This window comes from Lutra lutra, chromosome 17, assembly GCF_902655055.1.
Source record: "Lutra lutra chromosome 17, mLutLut1.2, whole genome shotgun sequence".
Taxonomy (NCBI): Eukaryota; Metazoa; Chordata; class Mammalia; order Carnivora; family Mustelidae; genus Lutra; species Lutra lutra.
In genome coordinates this window covers 17,472,472-17,498,822 of record NC_062294.1, presented here as the reverse complement: position 1 = coordinate 17,498,822, position 26,351 = coordinate 17,472,472, and the positions used below count along the sequence as shown (strand labels likewise).

Here is a 26,351-nt window from a genome sequence, read left to right as displayed (position 1 = left end):
AAAAGCATTCCTTTTAGATCCAGAGGATATTCTACAAAGGAGGGGCCCAGAGGGCAGGAGTGGGGCTGTGGGGTAAGGGCTGGAACTGGCCAGGATCTTCCTGGAGACTGAGGGGTGGGAGCCTTACATGGAGCCTCAGGGTCTTTGGGACTGACCAGTCTGGTTTTCAGAGGAGAGGTCTGTGCTGTTGAGGGGTGCAGGGCAAGGGTCCCCTATCTACAGGCGTGGCCTGGCTGCCCAGCTGCCCCAGACTCACGGCCTTCCAGTCCGGGCACAGCCCCTCTTCCGCATACAGCATGTAGTCGATGCGCCTGCCATTGCCCTTCAGCAGGTCCTTGCGTCCCTTCTGGCCTGCCCCGGGGCTCTTGCTGGTGGGGAAGGCCAGGTATTCCCTGCGGCCTTCCTCGCTCTCCAAGACCCTGCTCAACACACAGGAAGGCACAGGACGTGAGGTGAGCCCCTTTGCCCGCTTCCCCAGGCCCCAGATCCTGAGTATAGAGCCACGTTCTCATCCCCAAGTGAGAGAGAAGCAGGTCAGACCAAACCCTATGTTTAAGATCTATCTTCATGTGAGTATCCCTCCTGGGTGGAGGGATACTCCGTGTGAGCCTATGAATTCCTGGCTGAGCCATGCTGCTCCAGAGTCCGTCCGGGAATGTCCTATGTCCACTTTGGGCATGGCTGTGGCTAAAGTTTGGACACAGCATACCCAGAACCTGGGGCTAAGACGGAAACAGGAGCAGAACAGGGCTTTGCTTGGAGCCAGTGGGGGGGCCTGTTTCGGCAGAGTCTTTGCAGGGAACCTCAGGGACTCTTCTCTCCTGGAAGTCCCCAGACCTCCTGGGACGGTTGTTTCAGATCAGCAGGGGGCTGGGGGAGCCAGGAGATCACCGAGGCCCTATTCTGGGACTGGACTCCTGGGTCAGTCTATCTCTGAGCGGCTGTGCCACATGAGCTCTCCTCCGACACAGGGATGATCACTGTGGGCCCCAGGATATTTTGGGGACCAGGCATGCTGAGAAAGGAACTGTGTAGGGGGGCATCTATAGAAGAGCTTGTGACTCTTGATACTAAGATTGTGAGTTTGGGCCCCACATAGGGTGTAGAGATGACTTAGATCAATAAAACTAGGGAAAAAAACAACAACATGAGGTGTGTCTGCCATCCCATTTCTTGGAGGAAAGAAACTGATGCTGGTGCGTAAGTGGGGGTCAAGGTTCTACAGGGTGTATAAAGTGCTCGGGTAGGGTGTAAACACCCTGAATCCAGGCCTTCTGACTTCCTGTCTACTGTTCCCTTCCGGCCAGGTTTTCTCTGGAGCCTGAGCCCCTGCTGTGGAGAGCCTTCACGGGACACTGGCAGAGGGCAGGCGCCGACGGACACTGCACAGGCCTGCTGGGCCGGCTGATGCCTGGACACATGGAAGGGTCGCCTGGACGTGCACAGCCAGCAAACATGGGTTTCTACAAGGTTTTTATCAGCCCTGAGATAAATACACTAATGACATGCAGAACATCACTACATCTCAGAAATATAATCTATTACTGTCCTTTGCCTTTGATAATTAATTCTAGCATCAGTGATTTAAGAGTTACTGATAGTCATTTTTTTAATCAACTCATAAAAAGATAATTTTCTCAGCATAGGATGATGTTTCAAATTTAGTCTATAATCTAATTAATTGGCTCAAATTAGCTGTGAGGAGCCACCGCCCTGACTGTGCAGTCTGAGGCTGTGAGTTATAAATTGGTTCTGCCGCTGGCCTCTCAAATGTCCCTTTATGGAAGCCTCATCAGGTTCAAGTATGAAGTTCAGCTGGGATGGAACTGTCTCTACTTTGAGAACACCGGTTTGTGTTAGCTCCCCTCATATTTTAATTTGCCTAATTGGTGGCTACCAGCTGCCAGGATCCTGCAACACAGGCCATCTCCCTAGGCCTTCCACAAGGGTCTCGGCATTCCTTGCCCTTGCCTGGGGAGATCCCTTCCCGGAAGGGCCTCAACAGGATGGCAGGCTGAGCTCTTCCAAAGTGAGCCTGGACTCTGGTGCTGATGTAGGAAATGCCACCTCGAGACCCTCATCCTGGTGGGAGGCTTCTTTGTGGGCACACAAGCTCCCCCCCCCACCCCAGGGCGCAAGTCTCCACCTACCCCACCTTCAGTCCCTGAGGCCCTCACAGGCTTCCTTCCCACGGAACTGTGTGCTCCGCTCTGCCCGGCACAACGTGGGTCCCCACACCAGAGTTGGGGCTCAGTGCTTTTCCCGGCCCCAGGAACCACCCTCCCCTCCATGACCGTGGCAGTAAGGCTGCCACTGCTTCTTACTTCTGCAGATTGTCAGGGGTGCAGACTTCCTCGTCGTAGAGGTTGTCTGTGTCCAGCATGGTACCTGGGAACAAGGAGGCAAGAGTGGTCACTGCGGGCAGGGCCCAGCCAGCCTCTAGGAGGGCTGCCTCCCTGGGGCAGGAGGCCTGAGTGAAGGCTTTGGGCCTGGGCAGTTGACTGGCCCTGCCCCTTGCAGTGGGGTCTTGGGGGCAGAGCCTGAAGTCCTCCTGGGAAGCCTGTGGAGAGCGCAATCTTGGTGTAGAGTCGGGCCTTGGCAGTACCCTTCCCCTGTCCTCCCTTGGTGCCCCCACCCTCAACCTTCTGGGCCAGCCCCAGCTCACCGATGGCCCAGGACTTCTCCTCTCCCGGCCCCAGGCGGCAGGGGTCCTTGTAGTGTGTAAACAGGGAGTGCTGCTGCTCCAGCTTGTCATCTGTGCAGGGAGGGAGGGAGGCAGTGCTGTGGGGCACAGGGTGTCTGTCCTCGAGGGCTGCCTGTCTCTGCTTCTAGTCACCCTGACCAGATTAGCACTGAGTCCCTTGGCTAACTGCCACTGGGTGCGCTCTGTGGTCCGTTTGTCACTGGTTTTCTGGGTCCTTGACAATGCCCCTCCACCCCCCACCCCCAGCGCTGGGTTGAGCTATCTTCTGAGAACAGTGGTCGCTGTTCCTCCTGGGCTCCCTCCTGGTGGTGCCCAAATGTGGCAGCAAACCCTGTAGGGGGCCAGCAGATGCTGCCCTGGCCGGCGGTCCTGCCCTCATGGACCTGGGTGCCCAGGTTGAGTGAGGAGTGACCATACGAGGCTGAGAGAGAGATAGGTGACCTGCCCTGGATTCCAGTTTGTCCGGCCAACTCATGGAGCCAGAAAGTGCCTGGGAGGAAAGACAAGTACCAGGTGGGGCCCGAGCAGGTGGAACCTTCTGGCAGCCTCTTCCTTTGTATGCTGCGTTCCCTCCCTGACGCAGGAAGATCCCAGGAGCACCGGCTTTTAAAGCTGGTCCCAGGCATTTGACTTAGAGGGAACCGTTGGGCTAGGATCGGAGGCTGTGCCTTCCGTGGCAGAAAACTGTTCTCCCTACTCACCATTGTCAGAGGTCGATTTCTGGGTCATGAACCAACAGAAACAGCGGCCACCAGGTAAGGGCACCGCACTGTGCTCCAGGTGGGACCTTCAGGTCTCCTGCCTTCCCTGAGGGCTAAGCCTGAGCTCACAGACCCCATGTCACTCATGGGGTGAAACTCTGTAGTTTCTCCTGGGCTGGGGCTGGTGTGGAAGGCGCGCAGGAGCCAGTGGGTGGGTGGGGGGTGGGGTGGGAGTTGGTGTTGCTCCCATCAGCTCCTCTGGCAGGGAGAAGCTCAGAGCTGCACAAACTCCCAGGAGGCCCCTGAGATCCACGTGATCGCCAGATTAGTTATTTAAGTCAATTATTTAAAAGATTGCCCATGATTAGTTTTTAGTTTTTTAACCTAATGGTTAAAGGCATAATGACCAGGGTTCAAATCCCAGTTCAACCACTTCCTGGATCTGTGACCTTGGACTAGTTACTGGGCCTGTCTGGGTCTCTGCTTCCTCTCCCACCCTTGTAGATCAACACCGTGCTCACCGTCAGGGTAGTTCTGAGATTTAAATGAAACAGCCGTTAGAGGTTAGAATAGTGCCTGGTGCAAAGCAAGAGATGACTGAGGACCTGGTGGTTAGTGTTAGCTGACTCGCCCATAGTCTGAATTTCAGAGGCCCCAAGGCTTCTTTGTCAGAGTTCATTTTTAGGGCATCTCTTTGTCTCCTGTAAGGAGGCCTCTGCGCTTTCTAGGCAGAGCGTGGGCTCTTCTCATTTTAGGATTTCTAGGGGGCAGAGAAATCACAGTCTTGCTAATATCTCACCCACATGCTCCCGAGGAGCAGGAAGTTCTTCAAGCTGCAAAACCCAAGCCTTTCCCACTGTGCCTGGAGCCCATCCCCTCCCCAGGAGCTGACCCGACTGGGGAGGACCACCACCTCACCTGAGGAGCAGTTGTCAAAATTAAAATCTCCACAGATGACATCAAACGCCACCAGCTCCTCGGGGTTGGCTGTGCTGGACGAGGAGGTAGATTTTCGGAAATCAGCCAGCCAGTCCTGAAGCAGGTCCAGCTGCTCACACCGGATGGCACTGTCCTCTGTGGGGCAGAACCGGAGAGATGAGATGGCGGAGCTGCAGTGAGACCCCCGCCAGGCCGGGGTGCCGACCCCAGCCTGTGGGGGGCTGATGGCCCTCCCCCCTGGAAAGCCCGGGCCGCCAGATCCTACCTGGCAGGGCGTGCAGGTGTGTGCAGGAAATGTACCCGACAATTCTTTGGTCCTGAGGTGTGCTTCCCACCTGCACCTGTTGGGGAGGGAGGGAGGTGTTGATGATGAAATCGACATTATCCTAAGTACAAGCCCATTTCTGTCCGCTCCTGGCTACGCTTGGGCCCAGGTAGGAACGGCAAGGTCATGCATCCAGGAGCTTCTGGTCTCGTGTGGAAGGCAGATGTATCAAGAAATATTAGCTTCTGGCATGGTAAGTACCACTAGTAAATCATGCAAGCATTATAGGAGGAAAAATGCAGAAATCCCCGCTGATTTCCTCCTTATAACCTGGCCGTCTGCTGGTGACCAGAGTGTCCATGTGGATGACCCTCACATGCCAGCCCCTCAGTTCCTTGCCCACTCCTGTCTGATGGCTGTTCTCCCTTCCCTTAGCCACAGCCTAGACCTCATCCCACCCTGGAGCCCATTCCTCCAAAGTCTAAGTCAGACTCCCCTTTGGGAGCAGCCCAGCTACAGAGCCTGACACCCTTCCTGACACTGAGAGGGCCCTGCCCTTCGCTCTCTCCCCAGCCTCTGCCCCTGTGGCTCCACGAGAAGCCACTTCATCTGCTTCTGGGCAGTGGTTCCTGTTGGTTTCCTGATCTGAGATGACAGCTATGGCCTCCATCTCCTTGGCACCTGTCATGTGGTGACCTCATGGGTGGGCAGTGTGTGTGTGTGGGGGGGGTCCTCTGAGACTCTGTGCCCAAGTGCTGATGATCCTGGTGGGGTGTCTCCACAGGCTGGTGTAACGACATCACAGACCACCCAAAACACCCCCCAGTGGTGACCCCACTTCAAGCCTGAGCCAATGCGGCTGTGGTTGTGGAGTTAGGTGATGCGGCTGCTCTCCAGGTCTCTGATCCCGGCACAGCTGCTGGAAGCTGTGATAGGAGATTCCCACCCTGCTTCCCACCAGCGGTGTCCCTTAGATCCTGTGGCTGCCATTCCCCAGAGGTCTCTCTCTCTCTCTCTCTCTGGGCTTTCCTCCCCTCTGAACCTCAGCAGTCTTCCCCAAACTTCTTTAATCCATTCCAGAATGGGTTTTCTATGATAATGAGATCCTGGACCCTGGGAACTGTCCAGGGAAGGTGACTGTAGAGGCCAGTTCGTAGCTAAGGGATATCTATCTGCTGAACATGACTCTGCTCATCCCCCAGCTAAAAGTGGTCTGGACTTGCCAACCCTGCCACATCACGGGCCCTCCAATCTGAGAGCCTGGGGAGGCTTCCATCTTTGTTTTTGCTGCCAAAGTCAGGTAGGCATTATTCTCCTCCATATGGGTTTTCACATCATTAGGCATTCTTAGCCTTCTTTAGCTCTTCAGCTCCTTTCCCAGCCTGGATGGATGCACATCTCTCCTTCCCCAACACCCAGCAGGATGAACATCTGGTTACTTGAAAATGGGCAGTACAGCCTGAATTGGGGGCTGTTTATAAAGTCCAATGTTTACCATTCACTTCTGGCCCACAGTCTAGACCCAAACCTCGGCCTTTCAGTACCACCACCACCCCCAGCCCCGCAATTTCTTGGGAAATCACATACCATTCATGCGCACTGTTGCAAAAACACAACACGGTCTTTTAAAAACAAACAAACAAACAAACAAAAAAACACTGTGCCCCCAATGGCCACACGATGGCGCTCTTGCCCCTTGTATTCCTGGGGGCAATGCATCTGTTCCCCCGAAATAATATGCTGTGAGCACTAGGGCATGGAGCTTCATGGACCCTGCCTTGCTAGAGCCTTACAACAGGTCGGAGGGTTATGCTACAGTTATACTAGAATTGGCTCGGGGTTACGAGGCTCTTTTGGCTGAGGCCGGTTCCCATCAGATGTTTGCTGCCCTCAGCCCAGCTCCCCACCCTACTCTCTGCTGCTTCAACTCTTGGTGACTTGGCAGGCTTTTCACCCATTCTAGGGTCTTAGTGCGTCAGCCCCTCACTCACTCAGCACTTGGTGTCACCTGCCTGTGCTGAGACCTGCACAAGGATAGGTGAGGTGCACCACTCAACACCCCCCCACACACACACACACCGCCTTCAAGAGTACAGCGGGAGGGAGGGAAGACACAGCCACAAGGACCCAGCTACCCAGCCGCATCCAGCCCATGTCTCAGACCCTCTGGTGACTTCCCTGCTCTCCGTCATCCCCATTAGCCCTGTGAGCTGCCAGGACCTACTTCCCTACGTGCTTGAACTGATTGATTCTGCTCTGGCTCGAGTCCTTGGGAATTGCAGAGGTTTGTGTTTCTCTTGGAAAAACAATCACACTGAGAGGCTGTGCCTTTTAGTCGTGGTGGGCAAAGACATCAACAGAGAAGGGGCCCAGAATGAGGCTTTCCTACACGTGAGGAACAGCCAGGGGTTCCAGTCCCTTCTCAGGGTGCGACAGTATTAGGAAAGCACGTTGTCCTCAGGCACAGACCTTCCGCAGAGTGGGTGGGCGGGGGGGAGAAGGGATGCAGATGAAGGGAGCACAAGTCTCCACCTGCAGCCTTCCAGCCCCCAGCCCCTGCCTATCTCCTGAATTCTCATTTATTTCACTCCTCCAGGCAGGAGAAACAGGCACGCTTTCCCCAGCAGATGGGCTGGGTCTGCTGTGTACAGGGCTCAAATGGCACATTCTCCTTTCTGTCTGATGGAGAAGCAGGCAGCAGGAGGGTTGGGGAGGAGGACTGAGGGTCCCACAGAGGGAAAGCTGGCTCTTGCTGGCCGTGCTGTGGACAGCTTCACAGAGGTGGCGTGGCCAAGCCAGGGTGGGACCGGGCCACAGGGAGCCAGGCACAGAGGCCCCTCGGGGAGTGGGATGCAGGAGCAGAGCCCTCCCAGCACTGAAGGCTGGGCTTCTCCCTGACACAGCAGGAAGTGGGCAGCAGGAGTCAGACCCAGGACAGCATTGGAGGAGAATGGAGTTGGGAGGGGAAGGACAGCCCCAAACAAAGGCAGATGCAGAGGAATGGTGGCCTGGGCCATGACAGTGCAGCCGGGGGTGAGGGGTGGACCTAGACGTATTTGAAAAGTGAAATTAGGAGCCTGGATGGAGGAGAGGGGCTTTAGGGCACAGGGAGGAGTCAAAGTGGGCATGGTGGAACCTGGCTGATGGAGATGGGCAGATAATAAGTGAAAGAGGACGGTGTCCAGGAGGCAGCTGGACACAGGGTTGGGGGCTCAGGGGAGAGGTGTGGGCTGGGACAAACGCAAGAGCCCTCAAGCAGGTGTGGAAATGGAGTCTGTGGAGTGACTTCCCCAGGCAGGTGCGGGGGGTGCTGGCATGGTGACCACTTGGAAATGAAGAGGCCTAACCAAGTGAGGTCGGGTCGCCCTGCTGTGGGGGCTGCCAACCCTCAGCTCAGGCTGAGAGCTGGACAGGTGGGAGGAGGCCTGCCAGGTGCTGTCAGATCTGCGAGGTGGGACAGAAATTGCAAACTAGATTTTAGGTGGAATATCTTGATTTTTAAATGTTGGCCAACAAAGGAAACTTGTTAATGCTGTGGACCAAATCAAACATAGCTGCAGACCAGTTTTAAGCGAAGGAGCAGAGGAAGCATCAGCAGTTCAAGGCGGGGCAGAGGACCAGGAGCCTAGAAGGAATGGCCAGAGAGGTGAGAAGAATGTCAGCAGCAGAGAGGCCATCCCAAGAAGACTGTCATGACCCTGGTGGGCATGGTGGTCGGGGGAGCCAGACTAAGGAGGGAGAGGTGGGTGTGGGCTGGGGGCAGGGCCAAGGGGGTCCCCAGCTTCTGAACCATCTGTGGCAGAGCAGGTGGGAGGAAGAGGGTACACTCTTCTCTTGAGCTTGACAACATGTCCCCTCCTTCCCCCAGAAAGTCACTCCAGCTGCTGAGACAAAAATATATCCGAGGAACAGAACATTGATGAACCATATGCCAAAATGGGGAGGTAAGAGGAGTTCATTCAATTTCAGCATCTCAGGCTGTGAGAGAAGAGTCAAGGACCCCGAACTGTGGGCCTACAGAGCCGCATAAGAACCACTGAGTACTCCGGTGTGGGGTCTGGGTCCTGTAGCATCTGGCCAAATGTTGCTTCCCAAAACTCTGGAAACGCCGAGAATGGCTTTTGTGTAGGGAACAAAAAGTCAACACTTGGAGCGTGTCAGGCTCAGTAGAAGATAACGGGTAATGACCAAATTACCATGGTCTAAAAACTCCTGCAATTGCATCCAAATTAGCAGAAATAATTATGATTCACTTTAATTAGTGACTATGGAAGCGAAGCCTTGGGCTGGTGGGCAGAGGGCCTGGCATGGCAGCTGCGCGAGAGCTGGGAGGGAGGGGGCACCCATCCAGTGAGGCTGCGGGCCTAAGTGAGCGGGCGTTTGCCCCTTTGTGGATAGGGGCCCCCTTCCGCCACCTCCTCCCTTGATCACTGCCATCTTCACTGCTGGCACCACAAGGACCTCCCAGGCCTCAAGCTCACTCCCTGCCCCATGGATTGGCACTAGGTTTCTTACAAATGAGGAGATAATGGCTCAGAGACCTGAGGAACTTGCCCAAGAGCACCTGCCCAGGCCTCTCTTAGCCTGAACCCTCGGCCCTTGTCACCAAGCTGGGCGCCCACTGGCTCAGCTCCAGGAGAAGCCTGGCCTGCCCCCAGCCCTCCCAGAGTGGAAGGACCCCCCTGACTGCAGCCCACTGTTTCCCCCACCCCACCCCCGCCGCCGACCAAGGCTCTGCTACAGGCTATTGTGTTCCCCGGGGCATGGCCACAGCCTCCTACCTTGAGAAACAGCGCCCCTTTCGAGGCCAGGCCATCGGAGCGCCGCCCGTTGGGGTAACAGTGATAGGCCACGTCCATGATAGGGTAGCGGCTGGCAAAGAAGAGGCCGCTGTTGAGACACTTGAAGCTGCAGCAGCCTTGGCAGCCATAGACCCCGACGTCGTACAGAATGTACTCGAAGTAGCCGTGCAGCTGGTCTTTCAACTTGGCGGCTGCCCGCTTGTCAAACACCTCCTGCAGACACAGGAAGTCCAGGTTGGCAGGGAAGAAAGCGGACACCTCGTGGTCAAAGGCCTCGTCCGGGTGCCGCCTCTTGCGCGCAGCTGCCTTCTTCACCCCGGAGGCCTTGTAGGGGAGCTTGCTGTTGGTGGCGCCCGGCTCCCCACTGCCGCCGCCGTCCGCCGTGGCCCGCACCTTCACCAGGGACTCCCTGGAGGCCGATGGGCTGCCCAGGCTCCCCGAGTCCCCGTCCTGCTGACTGTGGTTGGGTGTCTGGCTCTGGGGGGCCCCACCAGCCCCATTCCTGGCTTGGCCCCCAGCAGCGCTGTTGTCGGCTTCAGGGGGCCGGCCCCCCTCCTCGCCTCCGATGCGCACGATGCAGGCGTCCTCCAGGCTACCCTCTGCAGGCTCCCCGGAGGCCGGGCCATTGGCAGCCTCGTCACTGGGATGACGCCCGCTGCCGTTACCCTTGTATTCCACAGAGGCCGTCCTCTTAATGCTTCCGGGGACGGCCTTGGCCACACCATCGCTGCCCTGCGGTGACACCAGGCTGCTGAAGCTGGCCGCACTGATGGAGGTGTTGGTGGGCGAATCGATGTAGATTTTGATCTGGGGCCGACTGGCCCCGTTGCGGATTCTCTGCCCGATCTCTTTGGCCCGCGCTTGGGTGTTAAAAACATTGTTGAGCCTGGCCAGCGAGTCAGGGAGGAGGCAGAGGTTGGCAGTGGCAAAGCAGAAGCTTTTGCCGGGACCTGTACCCTTCCATTCACTGAGCAGGGCCGCCCCACCAGCCAGGCCCTTGTCCTCTAGCCGGGAGTAGATGTAGGGTCGGCGGGCGGACTGCAGTGGGGACCAGAGGAGGAACCCGACGAAGGCGAAGGGCAGCGAGGCAACCAGGAGGGCCAGGTAGATGGGCGTGAAGAGCACAGTGCAGAGCAGCTGGAGGTAGCACGGGTCGTCCGCCCGCTGGCGCTTCTCGTAGGTGGTGGGGATGAAGGAGGCCACGAGCCGGTCTGCCAGCCAGTAGCATGGGAAGATGAGCGCCCAGGACACGGCATGCAGGGCGGACAGACAGCTATTGGGAAAGGGGGCCGTGTACAAAACCATCGCAGCTCACTGGGCGCCGCGGCCAGCCCTACTACATGGTGTCCGTGGCAGCGCGGGCACTTTCTTGCGAGGGGTGGGGTGGGGGAGCAGGTGGAGGAGGGGTCACCTCCTGGTGAGATGCGTCTCTGGGTGGTCAGTGGTGAGTGTTGGCCAGCCAGGCATGATTCACCTCAGTGCGCCATACTGGGCCACCAAGGCCCGCCGGGGAGCCTGTAAGACAGAAAATAAGGGGCTTTACTCATCCTTAGGGGAGCAGGTCAGATGCTGGGGTCACTCACTCCCTCACCCTGTTCCCGCTTCCTCCATCAGAAGCAGGAGTCTTCTGTTTGCCTGTGTGTGTTTGGTTTCCTTAAACAGCTTGGTGACGTGACATGACCGCATCCGTCTTGATCTTGTAGCCTAACTGCTCAGAAATGGACCCCAGATTTTGGAGGGGCCTAGCTTTGTGGGCATTTGGGAGGCAGCCTGGGGATCCTGGAGAGTGGCTGGGCCTGACGCTGGCCTGGAGCAGCCAGAAGCCCACCAGGAGCTGGTGAATGGGTAAGGGGTGACCCTGATTCAGAGGAGCCTCAAATACACCTGCTTGTCACTGAGTGTCCTTCAGGTCAGAACAGAGGGGGAGCAAACAGCAGAGACATGGGGTCAGAGAGTCCTGGGGTGCAGGGCAGGGTCGCTGGCAGGAGGACCCCTGAGAGGAGGGCTCCACCCACAACCGGGCTCTCACAGTGCCCATCCTGCAGCATCAGCCCACTCGTGCCCTCCCGCCCCTGCTGACCCCCACCGGAAATCTCTGACCAGCCAGGATCCTGGCACTGCCTGGGCCTTAACCCACGTCCAGAATGATGGTCCCTCTGACTTTTGGAGAAGCATCCTGGAGCTGTGAGGATCTGGCCCAAGCTTCTCCCCTAAGCCTGAGATGCAGCCTGGGGCCCAGCTGAGGCCAGTGGCTGGAGGAATGAGTCCACCCTGGGTTCCTGTCCCAGCCAGGGCATGAGCCTCAGACCAGGCCTTAGGGCCCTGCCTAGCAGAGGCTGCCAGCAGATTACTGTGCTGAATGTAGAATTAAGAAAGGCCAAGAGTCTGGAGTGTTGGCCCAGCCTCCAGGGACCCATGGGAGATCATTGTGTGGTGAAGCTGGTATAACCAACATCTTGAGTCTTCATTACCCAGTCTGTTGGGGGGTTCACTTCCTATTCACTGTCTCCCCGACCCAGTCCAGCCTCTGCCCTGGTGCCATGGAGGGTGGGGGTCTGTGCCCACGTTCCATCCATCCTAGCCCACCGCTTGTCTTCCTCCTGCCTCCCTGGGCACTGCAGCTAGGACCTGGGTGCATTTGGGTTTTGTGCCCCCCCCCCCCCAGTCCCCACATGGCATCTGTCCCTCTCCTGGAGAGGGTCCATGAGTGCATGATGGACCGCTTCAAATACTATCTTGGCTGCGTCTCTCTCAGGCCAAGTTCCACACAGTGGCTGGGGGGATTCTGTCTAGTCTGACCATCCCTCAGATACCCCAAACCTGCAGAACCCTCTGTGGGCCTTTTTGGCTGTCTTGTGTCCTAACCAGGCCTGCCATGTCTCCCTTGTGCCCGGATCCCACTTGGTGGAATGTGGTTTCCTGTCCCTGCCCTGCCCCTCACTTAGCTCACCCCTTTTCTTCTAGACTCAGCTCAGAAATCACCTCCTCAGAGAGACCCTTTTGCCCCCTTTGCCTCTCCTTGCCAGCTGGCTTAGGTAGCTCCCTGGGGGGCTCCTGTCTGCATTGTGCATGGCCTGGTCTCTGCAGTTCCAGGTCATAAAGCTCATGGGTCACAGCCACCTCCCCAGCAGACTGGGAGCTTCCTGGAAGAAGGGGCTGCATTGAGGGGCCTGGCGGGTCCTGGGGCCGCATCAGCAGGAGCTCAGGAAGTGGGTGGGTGACTGGAGGTCAATCTGCACTGCCTCCAGGCCTGAGGTGCAAGGAGGGGGTGGGGTGGGGTGGGGTCACCGGGATGCACCTGTCACTTCAGTGCGCTCCCATGGCCACATCTCCAGGGCTGATTTAGTGGGGACAAGGTACTTGTTCCAGACCAGAGCTTAACATCTAAAGATGAACTTTAGCTGGTGTCTGTGTCTGATTCTAGAGAATACATTTCACAAGAATTTTACTTTCTTTAGGGGAAATTGCTTTGAAGGAAACCCTGTAAGTTTAGTTTGGGGAAGCAGGTGTGTCTAGTCAGACCACAGCTCTCTGGCCAGGAGCCATGGGAAACTGTTGCTTTGTAGAGAGCTCATGCTGCGCCTCGGTTGAATCTGGGAAAAGCGTGTCGTCCGCCTGTGGGCAGTGGGACCACGTTCGTCTGGTGCTGTAGTCACAAGGCCTCTCATTCAGGTGTGGGCAATGAGGCTCACGTTCAAGGATGGTGGTGAGGCCAGAGGGCCAGCCCTCCATCCCTCTCCCCGTCCCCCTGGGGCAGGGGTTAGGGAAGCTCTTTCAGAGGTTGGGAGGAAACCCCTGACATCCTGCCCTGGAGTCCCAGACCAGACAGTGGCCTTCACCACCCTCTCCAAACTGGGCCCGAGTCCTGATCTTCAAAGGCCAGGCTCCATGAGGGGAGGCGGGTGCCCTAACCTTGACGGCCTTTACTGTGGGGTCTGCCGATTCAGAGGTCCTGTGAACTGAGGCCCTGAGACTAATGTTATGATGACAGTGGCTGACACTGGAGGGTTTGTTCTAGGCCTGCTGACCCTCTATGCGCATGACTTCTAACCCCCCAGGAGAGTTGTAGCAACTCTGTGGCCCAGAGCTCGTGGCTCAGTACTTAGAGGGGCTGTGGCTGTCCAGAGCTCTCCCGTGCCTGCCACCTAACAGACTTACTTATTCTTTCTTTAAAATCTCAGCCATGTCATTTGAGTGTAACGCGAAGCTGGGGCAGCAGCCCGCTAGCTCCCTTGGAGCTGGTGGGTTTGGCTACCGTCGGCCCAGCTTGCACGCACCATGTTTGTGTTCAGAGCGGGCAGCTTGAGACTGGCCAGGCTGAGAGCCGGGGGAGAGGGAGCAGGTCCACCTCCACCAACTGAACCTGGAGGAGGCGGCAGGTCCTGTCCCTGCAGGTACGGAGGGTGGGATGGCGTCTCCCAAGCCTCCAGCAGCCACTGCAGTGGGCACCAAGGTGCTAGGGGTGGGGGTCTAGGCCAGACTTCTGGGGACACCCAGATGCCACCCCCAAGTGCATGGAGGGGGCCCACTCCCAGGTCTTCTTAGCTCTTTCCTCCTGTTCTCTGTGGCTGGAGGTGACCCACCCAGCCCAGCCCACACCATCTTCTGTCTTCTGAGTGCCCACCTCTCATCTTCTGAGTGCCCACCCCTGTCTTCTGTCTCAGGCTCCAGCCACAATGTGCACAGAAGTCAGAAAAGCTCCCTGAACAATCTGATTACATCCTCCCTCTGGAGGTCCCATGGTCTTGGAGGAGAAAGTCCATTCTCCCGGTCTCTGTCTAAGGGCCCTCGGTGGTTCTGCCCCTCTTTCCTTCCCCAGCCCCACCCCGAAGGGCCCCCTAGCAGCCTTGCTTCATCCAGGGGCTCCTGAGAGAAATTCTCAAACCCTCTGTTCCCCCCTGTGGCTCATCCCTAATGCTGGCTACTGACCGGGCAGGGTGGAGACCTGCCGCCAGCTGGGACCATGCTCTTAGTGAGGCCTGGCCCCGTCCTGAGCTGCCCTGTGTTGACCTCAATTCTGTTGTGGCCCCAGAAACCCTTCTGGGCAAGATCCCCCCCAGCCCTGCCTGCAGCAGCAGTGAGCCGCCAGGCCTGTTCTTTGTGCCTCTCCTGGGCTGGTCACAGGAATGCGTTTGGTCTCCATTCAGGCATCAGTGGGTTTGAGGTGGCTGGCAGCCCAGGGGGCCACCACAAGCATTCTGTTCTCCATGTGGCAGATCTGAGCCGCCCATCTCTTCATGGCTACCTGGGTCCCTGCTCCAGCCTGCCCCCTGCCCCCCAGCTCTCAGCACCCTGGACAGAACGAGCCTCCGGGCGGGCGCCACCTGCCCCGCCCTGCTCAGCACACAAGCCCTGCATCTGTGCCCGGGGGCTGCTGATGCAGTTGACACAAAAGGGATTGCTACCAATGGAGGCAGTTTCTAAAGCTCTGTGGTTAATTATTTTGTCTCAGTGAGATGAAAGGAGGATAAACAAACAACAACACATTAATTAGTCTGATCTACACTTTCCCCAGTAAAGAGAGGAGTGGGAGCTAAACACCAGAGGCTAGGAACTTCTCACTAAGCCTTAGAGTCCCAGGGCTGGGGGGGTGGTCTGCACCCCTGGGCCTTTGTCTCGCCTGCACCCCCTTAGCAGGGCAGAACATGGTGGGTGGCCTGGCCCAGGCTCGGCCTCCAGGGGAGGACTGCCTGCCCCCGCCCCCCATACCCCAGCTCTTCGCTCCCTGTCCCAGAGCCGCCATCTTTACCAAGCAAAGTCCACCACCGGCATCTCTGATGAGGGTGACAGGTCCGACAAAGGCCACATGTGCCGAGCGGTAGCCACTCAAGCCCATATGCTGGATTGTGCTTTCAGTTTCCTCTTTTTAAAGTAGTAATTACTCCTGGGTTTCTCCCCATTATAAATCCTGGCGTGGGGCTTCCTGGTTGCTCAGAATGTCCGAGCCTCCTCCCTGCCCCAATGCCATGGTCTCCAGAGCTGAGCTTGGGTCCCAGACACCCTCAGGTCCTCATGGTCACTCCTGAGCCCTAGGATCAGTATGGGGGGGCTACCTAGTACCCCAAGGGAGGGCTCCTGGGAGTCAACCTCAGGCTTGCTCCTCACTCCCAACGGCACTGCTCACTGCTCAGTTTGGGTTCGGATCTTGCACTCTCTGACATGAGGGTAGCAATACCTGGGCTCATCGTGAGGCTTTATCCTTCCCTAGCTCCCCTCTATTCCTCGTAGGACCTCCCTGACCATGCCTCAGCTGAGGTTGGCTTCTGTGGACTCCATGCGTTGTGGAGAGGGGACAAGCTGGTTCTGTGCACTGTGCTGGGTGCACCTGGAGCCCACTCCACAAGCCTCTAGGCTCCTGACTGCTCTGCCGTACCTTCAGATCCTCAGAGACCCATCCACGCCATTCAGGCTGGAGCTGCCAGCCTTCACTAACATGTTCCTTCCCCTACAGCTAGGACTGGACTGGGCCCAACTGGGACAAGGAGCCTGGGCTGCAGAGCCATGACAGAGGGAGCAGATCAGTTCACAGGCTGATCCAGCTGGGAGGGAAAATCGCCTGGCAAGGTCTGGGGGCCAGACAACCGTAAATCCAGATGGGAGAGGAAGAGGTGGTCACAGACTGGCCAGAGAGATCACAGGATGGTGATGCCTGGGTGGGTGTGGGGCACTGACAGAAACTTCACACCATAGTTGTTCCTGTGAGTTCCTGGTATCTGTGGGGACCTGACCTGTAGCCACCACGGCACCGGAAGGGGAGACTTGGACTGCTCAGAGGCCTGAGCTAAGCCAGTACTCCTCCCAATAAACACCTCTCTGAGGGCTGGGGGACCAGCAGATCTTCTATCCGTTGGGGAGGGAATCGCAGGAGTAGGGCCTGGCCAGGGCTGTCCTATTTGGTGTTGAAAATGGTAGGGAGGTCCCCGACAGCCTCCTTGGGTAAGCTGCAATGGACAGGCCCTCTGCTACTGTATACCAAGTGATACTGGCCCCAGGACGTCCATCCCATGTCCCACCTCCCTGCGAAATGGACCTGGCAGACACGCTGGTACATGAGACCTGCTACACAGAGGATCAAAGAAAGGGTTCTGGGTGAGTGCTGACTTTGCATGTGAATTTCTCCTCCAGTGTGAGAGTGAGCAGGCCAGCCCAGTTCTGCTGGCCAAGGCAAGTGCTGGCCCCTCTAAGAAGCCTGAACCATCTGGAGGGATCTCCGAGCTTTGGAGAACTTAGGGGAAGTTGAGGAGGGTTGGGAGTTGCCCCAGGTTGGGGGCAGGATGGGACCTGTCCCTCCTTCCTAGTCTTCCCTCTGGTTCTCATGCCTGCTGAGCCCTCTCTTCCCAGCAGCAGCAGCAGCGGGGCTGGGAATCCTGGAGGGGAGGGACCTCCTCCCATCCTTTTTGCGTCCACAGGCTCATGTCTAAACAGGCACTGGTCCAAGCCCCAGGTTTCTGCAGGAAAGACTGAGAGGATCACTCCAATCCAATTACTGGAATGTGCTCGCATCCGCTGGCGGTGCCGAGATTGGGCCGGCCCATTTCTGCCTGGATGCCTGCCGCCCCAGGGGTTGGCATAGCAACGGGAGCTGCTGAAACTTGGAGTCAGCTCATCACCAGGAGGACAGAAAGAAAGACTGAAGAGGATGCCTTTCTAAGAGATGCGGGTCAGACAAACCCAGGCTAATCCCTGAAAGCCACAGAAATGGGGGTTGGGGGCTGGCATGAACATGTGTGCTGCAGTAGCAGCTCCCAGTGACCTAGGCGTGCCAGGTAAATGCCCACTGACCCTTCCAGATCCAAAGCACCTGCCCCCTTCTCTTGAAACCCTCCCCAACTTCCCTATCCTGCCCGTATCCTCCCTGCCCTGCACGCCCCCCAGCTGTCCCTCTAATCAGGCGTCTGTCTATCTGTACATCAGCAGCCTGGGAGCACCTGAGGGAGTCTCTGGCACCAGCCCAGGCCCAGGTCCCAGCCTGCTGCTGTCCTCTGGCTGTGGCAGACCCACTTTTGTCTGCCCCACCCCAATCCAAGAGGAGGGCAGCAAGACACACTAGGTCAGTTGACACCACAGCTCCCTGACCCCAAGGTGAATGGTCCTAAGACCCAAGCTAGCTCTCTCTCACTGGTGCCCTTACCAGACCCCTCAGGAAAGAGGCCTGCATTTTCCCTGAGCTGGAAGCGTTAAGAGTCTGAAGCTTCTGGAGCCTTCCTCAAGAATGAATCTAATTCAGAGGAAAACAGACCTCAGGGCTGGAAGGAGCAAGTCCTCGTGGCACTTTGAGCTCCACTTCCTCTGTGCCTGAAGACAACACAACCCCCAGACTTTGTAATTCGTGAGTTAGCAAATTACCTTTCCTTTGCTCTAGTCTAAGTTGTATTTCTGTCACTTCCCACCAAAGGGATCCTATCTAATATGTATCCTTGACCGAGCTTTCTAAAACATCATTCTTCACAGTTTGTCTCCTGGGTGAACTTCCGCCCCTCGGCTGCCCAGGGGGCAAAGGGGGCCTTTCTCCTGAGTCCCTGAAGGCCCTGTGAGAGCCGGTGGTGGTGGGAACTGTGCCCATGTGATTTGAGCATCCCTCAGGGGAAGGCCGTGCAGATGTTATAAGCGCAGGCTCGGTGTCACACGTGCTCGGTCTAGGTCCTCGTGCTAGATATTGGATAAGTGGCTTCACTGATGCCCTGCGTGTCGTCTGCTCATCTGTCAGGCAAACATACCTCGTCTCACACACACACAGTCTCAGCGTATGCACCACACTTAGCGCAGCGCCTGCCACGTCTCTAGTAATACCTTCGTTACTATTATGACTGTTCATTCCATTGCTGCAGAGGACCCTCAGGATACAGCTGGAGCCCACAGAGTTTCCTCCTCGTGCGGCTGGTTGCTTGACAGGGAAGGTGCCCTGCTCTCCCAGACGGGGGCCGAGGCTGGGGCCTCTGTCTCCGGGCAGGACTGGTGCTGGGGGCTGCTCATGCGAGCCCAAGTCACAGGCTTCTGCAGAACCAGATGCAGGCAAAGGGGCCATAAAATTTTCAAAAAGACACTTTCCAGGGGAGCTATTAATGTGTCATGTGGTTTCTGAGAATAGGAACAGGCTGCAGGCGGCCCTGTGGCACTCCTTCAGCCCGCCAGCCCCGGCACTTCCGGGCCAGAACTCAGAAAGCCCAGCTGCAGCGGATTCCTGCCTGACTGGAAAGCAAATCTCAAGCCACCTTGGAGGTGCATGTGCCAGGAGGGCGCGAATCGATTGAATAGTTAAAACGACAGTCCTCCTGGGTGTAAGACCTTGTGCTATGGCGACATGGGGCGGTCGCCCTGAGACCGTGGGTTCCATCACAGGATGGGGCTGAATTCGAAGATCTGGCCACCCTCCCCTCTCCCGTCTGCCATTCCACCGGTGACCAGAAAGGGGGCCACTGAGGAGAAGGCTGGATGGTGGCTGGCACCCACATCCCCACCTAAGCCATCCCGAGCGGCATCGTGTCTCATTCCCACATACCCTCTGTATTACATTCAAGAACCCGCCAGCAGCCTGGAAGCTGAAGCCTGCAGGGCTCCTCCCCATCCTGTGCCCTCACAGAGGCTGAGCCCAGGATTTGGGTGGTGAGGAGGGAGGTTGGGGAGCTTCCTCCATGATGCAAATCGGGTCTGAGATCACTCTATTCCCGATTCTCCTCCTTTTGGGCACTGACAGGGCATCTCCAAGGCAGGACTGGAGGCAGTCGTAACTACCAAAGAGGAGCCTTCGACGTCCTTAATTAAGCCAGGTCCAGATCAGGAGGCTACTACGGGCACACCACTGAGCACCTAGACTGGCACGGACCTCCCTCCCCAAGTGGTCTGAGCCTGCCCACATCCTGAGTTCTCTGCCCGAGCTAGTGCTCACACATGTGCGTGAGCAGGGGGTCCTGGCACTCCCCTGCAGGTCACGTCCCCTGCTTTAGGCGACTCTATAGTGTCTGCTGCATGCCTGGCTGAGGGCCAGCATGTGACATGCTTCCAGCTGGTCTGCCCTCCCTCCCTCGGAAGGAGAGGCCCTCCCCAGGCATGGAGACCAGGATGAATCTCACTTTTCTCGGGCTCTGGTACAGAGGCTGCTGTCCCTGCAAAGTCCCTACTTCCCTGCTGATGTTAATGGTTCATGAGCTGAACAAGGCTTGGAACATCCTTTGCTTAAGAAGAAATGACAACATACTTTCTGTGGGAGTAGAACTTTAAATACAAGTCCACACAAATGGCAGGATTTCTGCAGGCCCAGTGTTCAGCTGCATTTCAAGTACAGCATTTCCTCCTGGAATGGATTGGCCGGCTGAGCGGTGTGTAGGCATTTCAAGGCACCAGAGAACACAGATGAAGACAACAAACCTTCCTAAAACGGAACAGACTTGCTAAAATTCTTCTAAAGGGAATCATTTCACATTCAGCCTAAAGTTTTCTGTGCAAAGAACATTTAACAAACCGAGTCCTAGAGGAGAATTTATGCAGAGATTAAAAAGCAAATCGGTGTGAATGAGTAAATAAGATCAGGCATCAACATCTCCCTAAGCCTCCCGGCAGCCCTCCGCAGCTGGACCCGAGGCCGGGGCTTTCTGGACGTGGGCAAGGTCTCATTCACCAGGAGCGCTCAGCCCCTTGTCCGGGGCCTTCTCAGAGGCTGTCCTCGGGTCCTCCTTGCACACAGTATCACAGGAGCCCTGGGCACTAAGAGAACCAGCATGAACTCCCTCCCCGAGAGAGGAAACCCCACTTGGGCTAAACCTGGGGCTGCTTGCTCCCGAAGGTCTCTGACCTGCCTGTGGGATTTCAGAGCCTGCTCCAGAGTGTATAACTGGGAGGGGACTGGGGTCTGCTGGAGGGCTTCCTATGGGAGTGAGACGTCAAACCTCATTTGCATAAAACTGTGAATTAGTCATTTGTCCACAGCAAAGGCCAGTGGGGAAGAGATCACGGGGATCTGTAGTTCCCCAAGTTCCCTCTCATTGCTGCCACCAAACTTGCCTTCCAAGAGTCTCCTGCAGCTCTGGGTTCCCACTCACCCCTGCCCTTCTGGTAGTGGTAGCTGTCTCTATGTGTTCTTGGCTCTTGAATCCTGCACTTCTGAAAAGGGAAACAAGAACCACTGGCGCTGGGTCATGGAGGCTGTGTGTCCCCAGATTGCTGGTATAGACGTGCTGGTGCAGACAGGAACATGTCTCCATCCAGGAATAACTACTTAAAAGATAAGCACGCTTTATCTTTGTGAACATCTGGATAGACGTTTTTCTTTTTGTCTCTACCTCTGCCTCCAAGCCTAGGATAGGACTCTTGCCTCACTTCCTCTGCCCTCCCCTGCCCCCGCCAGCGGCTGGAGCCTGCTCCCCAGGCATGAGGCAGGACTGCACTTCCAGGTCCTCTTGTGGTTGGGTGGAATCATGTGACCAGCTCTACCCACTAGCTGTGAGTGCAAGTGGTCTGTGTCACTGCTGGGCTAGAGTACTTAGCATAGGTGTGAGACCTTCCAGAGTTCTCTTCCTTTGCCACATCTACCTGTAGTGTTTTTTTTTTTTTTTAAGATTTTTTATTTATTTACGTGACAGACAAAGATCACAAGTAGGCAGAGAGACAGGCAGAGAGAGGGGGAAGCAGGCTCCCCGCTGAGCAGAGAGCCCGATGCGGGTCTCGATCCCAGGACCCTGGGATCATGACCTGAGCTGAAGGCAGAGGCTTAACCCACTGAGCCACCCAGGCACCCCTACCTGTAGTGTTCTTGATGGTGGCTGCTCCCATCAGCCTGGGTCCCAGGGTGTGGAAGCATGGAGCAGGGCCCCAGCTAACCCTGCTCCCCACATGTCATAAGAGCAAAGACAGAAAACTGATTATAAGCCACAGCATAACCCCTCCCAGCCTGACCAATAGAGGAAGGCTTCTCCTCCCTCCCTCTTTCTTTCCTTTCCTTCCTTTCTTTCTTTCTTTCTTTCTATGTATTTATTTGAGAGAGAGAGCACGAGTGGGAGGGGCAGAGGGAGAGGGAATCCCCAGCCTACTCCAAGCTGAGCACAGAGCCCGAAGCAGGGCTCATCTCACCATGAGATCCAGACCAAGAGTAGGATGCTTAACCGACTCTGTCACCCAAGGACCCCAGGCTTCTGATTTCTTTAATCCATTTACCAAAAACAAGACTAACTGATCAACAGCCCTCAGTTTCCCCAGTATATAGCCAGATCGACGCCCCACACCCAACTCTCTGTAAGAAAGATTTTAATGGCAATAGTGATGTTCCTCTGCCCTAAACCCAGACCAGATCGGGGGCTCAGTGCTTTCCATCCCCCCGTGTATGTACTGAACAGTTGATTCCCTGCTCAGGACCACGAGGCATCCGGAGAGCTGAGCGTGAATCTTCATTTTTAGTGGAAATCACTCCTGCTCAGAGAAGGGGCCACTGCTAGCGATAGAAGTATTAAAGTAAATCCACGCACACGGGTTCCAGGGACCCAGCCAGGCCCACAGGGGACCAGGCAGGAGTGTGGAGAGTACACTGGGGTGGCGCAGATCAAGATGATGCAACAGCCTGTGCTTAAGGGTTGGGGTCCGACGCTGCCGGGTTGTGCTGGCCGAGGGGTGCGAGTCCGGGCTGGCGAGGGGGAGGGCTGGGAGGTGGGGGGCACCTGGCATCCAGCTCTTCTGCGTCAGACGCAGCACTGTGACTGCGGGGTATTCTGCAGCAAGGCCCCAGGAATTTCTGGGGGCAGAGCCTGCTTTCTAGGTGTGTGTATTTTAGTGTGGGGTGTCCTCCTGGAGGGCATGGAGACAGGAAGGGGGTACGTGGTGGGTGGAACGAGCAGTGAGCAAGGGAGGGAGATAGAGGAGAGTCTGGGAGAGCCAAGAGCAGGCATGTGGGAAGCAGAGGCGCTCTGGAAGTCCTGCCCGGCAGGCCACGCTCTGACCACAATGACCCACCCGGTCCCAGGTGGCCGGCAGGGAGGAGCAGCTGTGGAAAATGGGCCTGAAAGGAGGATCCAACACATTCACTGACAGTTTGTCTTAAGCTGGGCTTGTTTAACTTAAATGCTTAGAATGTCTGAGTGAGTAGCTTCCCACCTACACCACACGATCAGCCTAGCCTCCAGTTCGGCTCCGAGCAGGGCGAGCCGAGTCTCACTGGCCCGGCCCGTGTCCTGCCCGCTGGGATGGCTGAGTGACCCTCTGGCTGGCTAAGGGTCCAAGCAGCACCCCCAGCTTGAGGCTTCCTGCACCCCCCCCACCACTAGACAGAAGGTAGACAGGGGGGTTCCGCCAGGCTTTGGTAAAGTTTTGGAGAGAAAATTGCCAGAACAGAGGTCAGCACCGAAAAGAAAACGGTCTATACAGTTTCAACCTGATTTTGCTTTTAAAAATAGGCCCAACATGAGACTTCAGCTGCGTGATCCTCATCTATCCTGCGGCCCTCTGCCCTGGGTCCTGGGGCCACCATCCTTCTCATGCCCTTTCTGCCCCTGGGGCTGTGGCTTCTCTGAGCCCTTGGTTGTTCCCTCTTCCCCTGCCCACCCTGAAGAGCTAGACCTTTTTCTGCCTCTTCTCCCCTCCCTTCATTGAACGTTCAGTATCACCTGTTTCCAGGTGTCTCTCGGGATAGCTGACTTCTTTGTCCACTGCATTCCCCCACTTCCCCCCGCCCCCCCCCCCCCCCCCCCCCCCCCCGCCCAGTTCTGTCTCCTGAATAGTCCCTGAGGCTCTGGACATCCTCCGTACCCTGCTTCTTCCCACCAGCTTCTGTTCTGCCTCCCTAATGCCTCTTGTCAACTCCCAGGGTCACAGCCAGCTCAGGCCCCGCTCTGTCCCAGCTAGACATTGCCCAGCTACTACCTGTCTCCCCGCAGCTGGCCTCCCTTCCTCTGGACCACATGGCAGCTACAGGGATCTTTTTTTTTTTTTTTAATTTTTTTTTTTAAGATTTTATTTATTTATTTGACAGAGAGAGAGATCACAAGTAGACAGAGTGAGAGAGAGAGAGAGAGAGAGAGGAGGAAGCAGGCTCCCCGCTGAGCAGAGAGCCCGATGCGGGACTCCATCCCAGAACTTTGGGATCATGACCTGAGCCGAAGGCAGAGGCTTAACCCACTGAGCCACCCAGGCGCCCAACAGGGATCTTTTTAAACTATACAGTAGACCACACTGCTCCCCTTTTAAACTCTTCAGTGACCCCTGCTGACCCCAGGAAGATGCCCAAGCACCTGGCAGGGAAGGTCACACTAGGCTCAGCATTCTGGTCTCCAGGATCGCTCTGCATCCCCTCCTACATGTGAAGTCCAAAGGCCCCTGTGTGGTTCCCTACCACACACTTCTAGGCCTCCCTGCCTTTGCTGGGGCCATTCCCTCACAGGCCTCATCTGTGGGCTGGGATGAGGCTTCAGTAGGGGGCTCAGGGTTCAGAAGTCACAGTGACAGTCTCTCAGTCTCTTCTCCAATCCCCAGCCAGTTCTCTGCTCTCTGGCCCCAGAGATAACGAGAGGACCTTTAACCTGGCTGGTGGTTTCTGTGCATTTATTGCCCATATTTGCAGTCTGCAAAGGGGGACTTTGCAGAAGGGGGACCAGCCCCCCCACATCTTCAGACTTACTAAGCTAGAAGCAGAACCGAGAGAGGAAGCTGAGCAATGGTGACAAATTCCATTTCTCAGAGCAAAGGGAGGAAGTGAGAAAGTGTCATAGGTGGCCTTATGGATTGTCTCTGCAGATCAGGGACTGTGCTCTTGTGGTTGACACCAGCAGCCTCTGAGCTGTTCAACAGCCCCCCGCCGCTCGCCGTCCCCGCCTCTAGTCCCAGGAATGCAGGTTTTGTGTTCTAACTCCTAGGCCTGTGTCTCTCTGCAAGCACTTCGGTTTTATCACCTGACTCCAGTTGTGTCCGGCGCATAGCAGGCGGATAATAGGAGTCCTGATGATCAACAAGCCTCAGCAATTCCCCTCTCACCCCTCCCCGGCCCAAGTTGCTTTCCACCAGTTGTTTGACAGTGCTTGTTTCATAGCATCCTTACCAGCTCTGGGGTTTAAGCAATTAAAAGAAAAAAATTTTTTTAATAGTTTAGTGGGTAATGCTATCTGGTTACATTTCCCGACATTTAAATTATATTCTATTCCTCCACTTTTGTGAAGGAATGCCTCAAGTCTTCCCTGTGTATTAAAGCAGTTTGTATTTTCTCCAAAGATTTGGGTGGGTGAGACACACCCCTTCTCCTGGCCTTACTCGCCTCAGAGGGAGGGAGAGGGGTAGGCCCAGAGTGCCAGCCCCCTGATGGCTTACCCAGAGCTCTGTTTCTAAACTTTTTAACCAAACAACAGAACCTTTTCTTAATTTCACACAGCACCTCTTTATATAAAACATGAATAATTCGACTATGTGGGGAGACCCGGAGCGTCACTCCCGCTCCAGACGCTCCTGTCTTACCTGAGGAGGGGCCGCTGGGACCCTCTTGATCGTCTGAAGAGGGGACGCCACCGCAGTCGGGACCTGAAAGGAGATGAGCGGTTCACAGGGGTTTCGGGGACTCAACCTACAGCCACCCAGCAACCCAGAACAGGTGAGCCAGGTACAAAGACCAAGGGGCCCCACCTGCGCCAGAGGCAGCGCCACACCCTCCACACCGCCAAGGAGAGGGTGTGGACCCGGCTGTCCCCGCGGACGCGGACGAAGTGCAGCCGGAAGGGGTGGAGGGGTACGGAGGTTTGTGCCACAAACCGGCACAGGCGTGGGGGAGGTAGGAGGGCTGACAGGTGGAGAGGGCTCTGCCTGACGGGTGGGAGGGATGAGAGCTCTACAGGAACAGCTGGACCCGGGCCAGGCTGCGGATGTGTGAGGTGGGGGGCGGAGAGAGGCGAATTCAGAGCTCCAGCCTCGGGGCCTGGGTTAGATCTGATAGACGAAGCTAGAACAATGGGAGCTTTCCCCCAGGACCTTTGTGTAATCTCAGCCTCGGCAAGATACGTGGGGATGGGAGAGAACTGAACCCAGGAGGTAAAAGACGGACGGGGGCCACCCGGACCAGGGGTGGGGCAGGGAGGAGGAAGCCGCACGGAGAGAAAGAAATAGGGCGCTTTCACAGCAGATAAGGGTAAAGATAGTTTGTCTAGGGGACGCTCAGCAGAGACACTTCAGGACCTCAGTGGGGTCTACTTAGGGGACGGTAGGGAGGACACTCTGTGAGCGGAGGCCTTGTTCACGATGTCACCGGCTCTCCGCATCCCTTGCTGGCTTAGTCCCCTCAGCAGCAGCTCCAGACACGTCCCCCAGTGGGATTGGTGGGCTGGGTCTCTCTCTGTGGCTCCGCCCTCCCCTTCTAACCTCGCCCCTGGCCTCGGGTATTGACCTCTCCCGGGACACTCTGGCTCCGCCCCCTGGCCCGGGGCCCGCGCCTCTCTTCTGACCAAGTTCCCTGGTTTCAGGCGCTCCGGCTCTTTAGTCCCGCCCCTAGTCCCAAGTCCCGCTGTCAGCTTTCCAGCCTTACCCTTGACTTGAGGCCCTGGGAAGTTCAACTCCCACCCCGCCGGGCTCCGTGCGGCACTGGTCGGCCCTCCACCTTTTCAGGCCAGGCCTGCTGCCAGGACCCTCTTCACTACCGTCACATCCAGCAACCATTACTCCCCAACGCTCTCCTCTGGACCAGCTCCCGTCATTTATAGACACTTATTTTGCAAATCACTCAAACTGTGTTTCCGAGAAATCCGGAATTTAAGTCCCGGTCCCTTGCCCCACAAGCAGAAGGTGTTGCAGAGGGCTGGCAGGAGTGTTTCTTTTCTCGGAAAACAACTGGCTCTCTCTTGCTTAGGAATCCCCATGGAGAAGCTCCAGGGAGACCCGGGTTCCAGGCCTGGGTCAGCTCTCCATCTGAGCCTTAGGTGCCCCCTTCCCAGTCAGAGAAGGGGTCACTCCAGTGTCTTGGGCAGCCGCGACCAGGACCAAATGAG

At 56.7% G+C, this 26,351-nt stretch overlaps 1 protein-coding gene across 2 annotated transcripts in view; it reads right to left on the bottom strand.

Moving 5' to 3' along the window:
- The window catches only part of SMPD3 (sphingomyelin phosphodiesterase 3), an 83,134-nt gene that overhangs the window by 3,015 nt on the left and 53,768 nt on the right, over positions 1 to 26,351 (bottom strand). The window contains exons 2-8 of one of the 2 annotated variants that reach the window (XM_047711439.1): positions 24,835 to 24,897; positions 9,391 to 10,926; positions 4,610 to 4,685; positions 4,324 to 4,479; positions 2,666 to 2,755; positions 2,325 to 2,388; positions 257 to 419 (exon numbers count right to left, since the gene is read on the bottom strand). In XM_047711439.1, coding sequence (XP_047567395.1) covers positions 257 to 419; positions 2,325 to 2,388; positions 2,666 to 2,755; positions 4,324 to 4,479; positions 4,610 to 4,685; positions 9,391 to 10,716 — 1,875 coding nt within the window. In that variant the 5' untranslated portion in view covers positions 10,717 to 10,926; positions 24,835 to 24,897. The remainder of the gene's footprint in view (positions 1 to 256; positions 420 to 2,324; positions 2,389 to 2,665; positions 2,756 to 4,323; positions 4,480 to 4,609; positions 4,686 to 9,390; positions 10,927 to 24,834; positions 24,898 to 26,351) is intronic. The other variant, XM_047711440.1, reaches the window with a different exon arrangement.